Consider the following 6,000-nt stretch of genomic DNA (forward strand, 5'->3'; position numbering starts at 1 on the left):
ACAACACCATCTCTGATTCTATTACTGATTCTTCACCAGCCCCACTGTCTTGTGTCTTAGCCAAAGGGATAGAGAGTCTGGTGGCAGAAGCTAAAGATAGTGGAGGGCCTCTCTTGGGCTATTTTTTCAGTGATTGAGTAACAAAACTCAAGGGAAGAGAGAGGTATTCTACACGGAGATAGGCAAAGTGGAGAGAGGCACAGGTGCTTTAAACTCCAGAGAACACAGAGCTCATGCAAGAACTTCCTGGGAACTGCCAGAAACAGTTCATTTTGGCCAGACTGCAGGGATTGTTGTTGTTTAGTCATTAAGTCGTGTCTGACTCTTTTGTGACCCTGTGGACTGTACCTGCCAGGCTCCTCTGTCCATGGGATTTCCCAGGCAAGAATGCTGGAGTGGGTTCACCATTTCCTTCTCCAGACGATCTTCCTACCCAGGAACTGAACCCTTGTCTACTGCATTGGCAGGTGGATTCTTTAACATTGAGTCACCTGGGAAGCCCTAGGTGGGGTTGAAATAGTAAATAAAATAGTAGATAAAACAACAGCCTGTTGTTTATTATCACTCTTGGGCCTATGGGCTGATACAGTCTCAGGAAACACAGGCTGGAGTTGTGTCATGCCACTTGGCATTGCTCTTGCCACATAGGGGGACATTCAGAAATGTTTGCTGAAAAAGTGTTCTCTGACACCTGTGGAGACTTTAGCATTTCACCATGGGATATCAAGTGGGCAAAGATGGAGGGGAAGGCAGGCTCTGAGCTTTGCAAGAAGCAGAAGGAAGAAAATTAAGAAAAGTCCTTCTTGGGAGGTTTCTTCTCTCTGTACTTTCCCTCAGCTCTACATCTGGCTGGCACAACAGAAATCTCTGCTTTTATTATTTGCCACCGTTTCTATCTAGAGTTCCCAGAAAGTTCTCACATGAATTCTGTTTCTGGTGAGCAGAACCCTCTATTTTCTTCCCCTTCTCATCTAAGTTGCTCATCACTACTGTTCTGCCAGTGCCTGCTTTGACAAAGTGATGCTATGTCGGGCACCAGTGGTCTCAGAGCTGCCAATGTGAGTAATGTTGATGCAGCCCTGAGTTTTCTGGGTCCCAAAATGCCAATGACTTTCACCACTTTGCACTTAAAGTGTAGAAGGCCTCTCTACCTTAAAGTAGCTACTTCTAGTGTGTAGATCTTTCTCTTCTACTTAAAGAGAAATGTCCAAGAGAAAGTGGCCCCTGTGATTATCTCCATCCTTTCATCAAAGACTCTGCCCTTTCACTCAGGGGTCTTTGAAGGGTGGTGGGGGATGGCCAGGTGAAGTATGGTTAGCTCTTGGGTAGAGGACATATGAAGATTTGGAATTTAAGCTACTGCCACTTCATGCTGTATGGACTGAATAACAAAGGAAACCTGCCTGCAGAGAGAGAAGTAAAAAGTAGATTTGAGAAAAAGGAAGAGAGTCACACAGTGCTCATCTTCAAGTTTGACTCATTTCTTAACCAGGTAAAGGTCATTGTACTTACCAGATGCTCATATCAGAATGAAAGTGTCTTCTGGGAAGAGCCTTTGGCTTCCAAGTCAGCCTCCAGCATAATGGGAAAAATAAAAGAAAGAGAATGTTGCCTTTGCCTCCAGATGTACAAGGATGAAGAAGGAAATGGCAACCCAGTATTCATGCCTGGAAAATCCCATGGACCAAGGTGTCTGGTGGGCTACAATCCATGGGGTCGCAAAGAGTCGGACATGACTGAGCGACTTCTGTGTTCTGTGTACAAGGATGAGAGATGGAATGATTCTTGTGGAGGGTATGTCTGGCTTTGTGAGAACTGGAGTGACCACAGGACTTCCTTACATTGAAATTTACAGCTTCTTTGTAGCCTCTGGGAACCCAGTCTCCTTCAACTCCAGTAATAGTTACTTATCCCCATGTGGGTTTCCTAGTATCAACCCTGGGGATAATGTACCTGATAGACAATTCTCCAGGAGATTCAGGGAATTATAAGATGTGGAAGTTGTTAATAGGCTTTCCGAAAGGGTATTAGAAAATCCTTCCCCTAACAGCGCCTGAGACAACAAATATCAAAGATTTGGTTCAGTTCAGTTCAGTTGCTGAGCCGTGTCTAACTCTTTGCAACCCCAGGGACTGAAGCACGCCAGGCCTCCCTGTCCATTGCCAACTCCCGAAGTTTACTCAAATTCATGTCCACCGAGTCAGTGATGCCATCCAACCATCTCATGCTCTGTTGTCCCCTTCTCCTCTTGCCTCAATCTTTCCCAGAACCAGGGTCTTTTCAAATGAGTCAGTTCTTCACATCAGGTGGCCAAAGTATTGGAGTTTCAGCTTTAGCATCAGATCTTCCAATGAATATTCAGGACTGATTTCCTTTATTGGACTGGTTGGATCTCTTTGCAGTCCAAGGAGTCTTAAGAGTCTCCTCCAACACCACAGCTCAAAAGCATCAGTTCTTCAGCACTCAGCTTTCTTTATAGTCCAACTCTCCAGTTACTACAATTTCAATGACCACGAGTAGAACCAGACTAACAATGATGTCTGTGTTGGGGACGGAGGGCCGAGAAGGTACTGTGGAGGAAAGAGAAGGGGCCCAGACTTCAGGTTTGAGTCCTGACCTTGCTGAAGGGGTCCAGAAAGGCTCCAGCTTTATCTGAGAAGAAGCTCCACCCCAGCATCCTCCCTACCCCATCTCAGCGTGAGGGTCTCCTGAAGCCCCTTGCACTGCACATTGCACGTGTATCTCTGCTCCTCTTCAGAAGGGACCACTAGGGCTGCGCACTTCTGGAAGGTTCCATTCCCCGAAGGCCTGGTCTCTACAAGCTCCATGTCCTGGGTCTGGTCCTCCATGTCACACTGCCAGGTCAGTGAGATCTCTTCAGGGTAGAAGCCCAGGGCCCAGAACCTCAGGGGGACCTCATGGCCAGAGATGGGGTTATGGGTCACATGTGTCTTTGGAAGGTCTATGGAGGATGAATCAGAAAATTCCCATTTAGTGTTATCTCCATGGGTCCCTGAAGCAGCATCCTGTGACCATCCTGAGAATAAACAGGACAGAGGGTTTGAAAAGAAGCAGCACAAACACCAGACACCAGCCTGAGCTCGGAGGTCTGGCATGTTCCTGAGTCCTTGGAAAGTTCTGGAGTCAGGGTGAGAGCCAAGGTAGGAGGCACTATGTAAGGGAATGAATACAGAGTAATGCTCCTGACTTGGGTGGAGGCCGAATGACTCAGAAAAGCTGGAGTCAGGCCTCCAAACATGTTCTCAGGGTGAGACCTGGCCCTGAGAGACAGTCATGGTTCACAAGATGGCACCCAGGGTGAAGGGGCACCGCTGACCAGTTATCTCAGGGATAGGTTCCTGCTTCTTCCCCAAGGAGACTGGATTCCTTAATTGTCTTTCAGAGAACTGGGGCCACTGGCGAGTCACTCTCTTGTACAGAATATGAAAACCTGGGAGGATTCCTCCCTCTTCTTACAGGAACCGGGGCACTGTTTCCACATTGACCTCACTTTCTTCTCTTCGTGGGAAGCCAGGTCCAGCCCTAGGGGGGACCAGGGAGGCTCCACGCCCCTCGTACCTGTGCGCAGCAGTGTGTCCTTCCCGTTCTCCAGGTGTCTGTGGACCCACCCCCCGCAGCCCCCCTCCAGATAGTTCCTACTGTTCCCCGAAGCACCACCCTGCTCAAGCTTGAGCTTGGGGATCTGAGCCTCTGCATGTGCTGTGGTCCAAAAGCACAGGTCCTCATTCAGGGCAAGGTGATTGTTGTTGTCACAGGCAATCTACCAGAACCCAAGGCAATAACTTTTCAAATATGCAATTATACCTCTTTCAGGAGAAGATGGAGATGGGTGTTTCTGTCTGTTCCCTCAACATTGAGCCCTGGGTGGGTGGGTGCAGGTAGACAGTTACAGGCTGTTTCTTTTTTGCTACTCTCCTGTTGGACCCAGAAACGCAAGCCACTGAACCAGGTGATCGAGTGTGCCCTCTAGCAGCAGCCACAAAACCTGGGCAGCCATATGTGTGCACAAATTCTTTGCACAGAGACACCAGTGATCTGGGGTGGGACAGAGGGAGAGCATGATGATGGCACCTGATGGCTTCTCAGGAGTTTGGCGAAGATTGCAGTTGACCCCTAGATATGTGTTAGAAGTCTTAGCTTTTAAGATAAGGAAATAGGCTTCTTTTAGGGACAAGCTGGAGGTTTCAGTCTGTGTCTGTATGCTGTGCCCTGGAGAGATAGCCACAGTGAGTCTGGGTGAGCCTGTTTCTTAGTTCATTATAGCTTCACGGATTTCATGCACACAAACTTCATTGATTTTCAGAGGTATGTTTTGGAGGCCCATGTCTCAGGTGTAAGTCTTCAAACTGAGGGTCCCAGACATGAAACACTTTGTTTCTTAGGGAGAAATTGTTGGTGCTGATTGCAGCCATGAAATTAAAAGACACTTACTCCATGGAAGGAAAGTTATGACCAACCTAGACAGCATATTAAAAAGCAGAGACAGTACTTTGTCAACAAAGGTCTGTCTAGTCAAGGCTATGGTTTTTCCAGTGGTTATGTATGCATGTGAGAGTTGGACTATAAAGAAAGCTGAGAGCCAAAGAATTGATGCTTTTGGACTGTGATGTTTAAGAAGACTCCTGAGAGTCCCTTGGACTGCAAGGAGATCCAACCAGTTCATCCTAAAGGGGATCAGTCCTGGGTGTTCATTGGAAGGACTGATGTTGAACCTGAAACTACAGTACTTTGGCCACCTGATGTGAAGTACTGATTCATTTGAAAAGACCCTGATGTTGGGAAAGATTGAGGCAGGAGAGAAGGGGACGACAGAGGATGAGATGGTTGGATGGCATCACTGACTCAATGGACATGGGTTTGGGTGGACTCTGGGAGTTGGTGATGGACAGGGAGGCCTGGCATGCTGTGCTTCGTGGGGTCACAAGGAGTCGGACACGACTGAGTGACTGAATTGAATTGAAATTGATTTTCGTGTGGGGTTTTTCTTATTCACCTTGTGTGTAGGATTCACCCAGCTAGTTCATGCATTTCTTTTCAAAGGAGTTGTTTTGGGTAAAACTGTAGATTAGGTGTGCCCAAGGGAGGAGGGGAGATCTGGAGCCTGTATGTCATGAGTAAACAGAAACCTAGTTTTTTTTAATTTTATTTTATTTTTAAACTTTACAATATTGTATTAGTTTTGCCAAATATCGAAATGAATCCGCCACAGGTATACCCGCGTTCCCCATCCTGAACCCTTCACGCTCCTCCCTCCCCTCCCCTCCCTCTGGGTCGTCCCAGTGCACCAGCCCCAAGCATCCAGTACCGTGCATTGAACCTGGACTGGCGACTCGTTTCATATATGATATTATACATGTTTCAATGCTATTTTCCCAAGTCTCCCCACCCTCTCCCTCTCCCACAGAGTCCATAAGACTGATCTATACATCAGTGTCTCTTTTGCTGTCTCGTACACAGGGTTATTGTTTCCATCTTTCTAAATTCCATATATATGCGTTAGTATATTGTATTGGTGTTTTTCTTTCTGGCTTACTTCACTCTGTATAATAGGTTCCAGTTTCATCCATCTCATTAGAACTGAGAAACCTAGTTTTTTGGGCAGCTTCCTCTCTCCTTCTCTCTCTTGTTGCCATTTTTGTTTTGCCTTGTGTTTCTGTCTGTCCCTCTTTTTTTCATTCTCTAGTTCTTGTTCTATTCAAGTCCTTTTTAAAAAAACTTTTTATTTTGAAATAGTTGCAGATTAACAGAAAGGTCTAAAGATAGTATAGAGAGGTCTTGGGTACCTTTGACCTTTTCCCCAATGGTTATATATTCTATAACTATAATACAATTTAAAAGCGAGGAAACTGACATTGGTACAATGTATATATAGAGTTCCATGTAATTTTTTCATGTATATTCCTGTAGCCATCATCATGCTCAAAATATTTAATTACCCCTTGACCACTCACATCTCCTTTGTGATACCACTTTATAGTC

General features: G+C 46.2%; 1 protein-coding gene across 1 annotated transcript in view; it reads right to left on the reverse strand.

The window, feature by feature from the left end:
* The window catches only part of LOC133236005 (BOLA class I histocompatibility antigen, alpha chain BL3-6-like), a 35,648-nt gene extending 31,303 nt beyond the window's left edge, over window positions 1-4,345 (reverse strand). Inside the window, exons 1-3 of the mRNA XM_061397751.1 lie at window positions 4,310-4,345; window positions 3,580-3,781; window positions 2,687-2,962 (exon numbers count right to left, since the gene is read on the reverse strand). Coding sequence (XP_061253735.1) covers window positions 2,687-2,962; window positions 3,580-3,781; window positions 4,310-4,345 — 514 coding nt within the window. The remainder of the gene's footprint in view (window positions 1-2,686; window positions 2,963-3,579; window positions 3,782-4,309) is intronic.
* Window positions 4,346-6,000: the final 1,655 nt, after the last annotated feature.

Source organism: Bos javanicus, chromosome 23, assembly GCF_032452875.1.
Source record: "Bos javanicus breed banteng chromosome 23, ARS-OSU_banteng_1.0, whole genome shotgun sequence".
Lineage (NCBI taxonomy): Eukaryota > Metazoa > Chordata > Mammalia > Artiodactyla > Bovidae > Bos > Bos javanicus.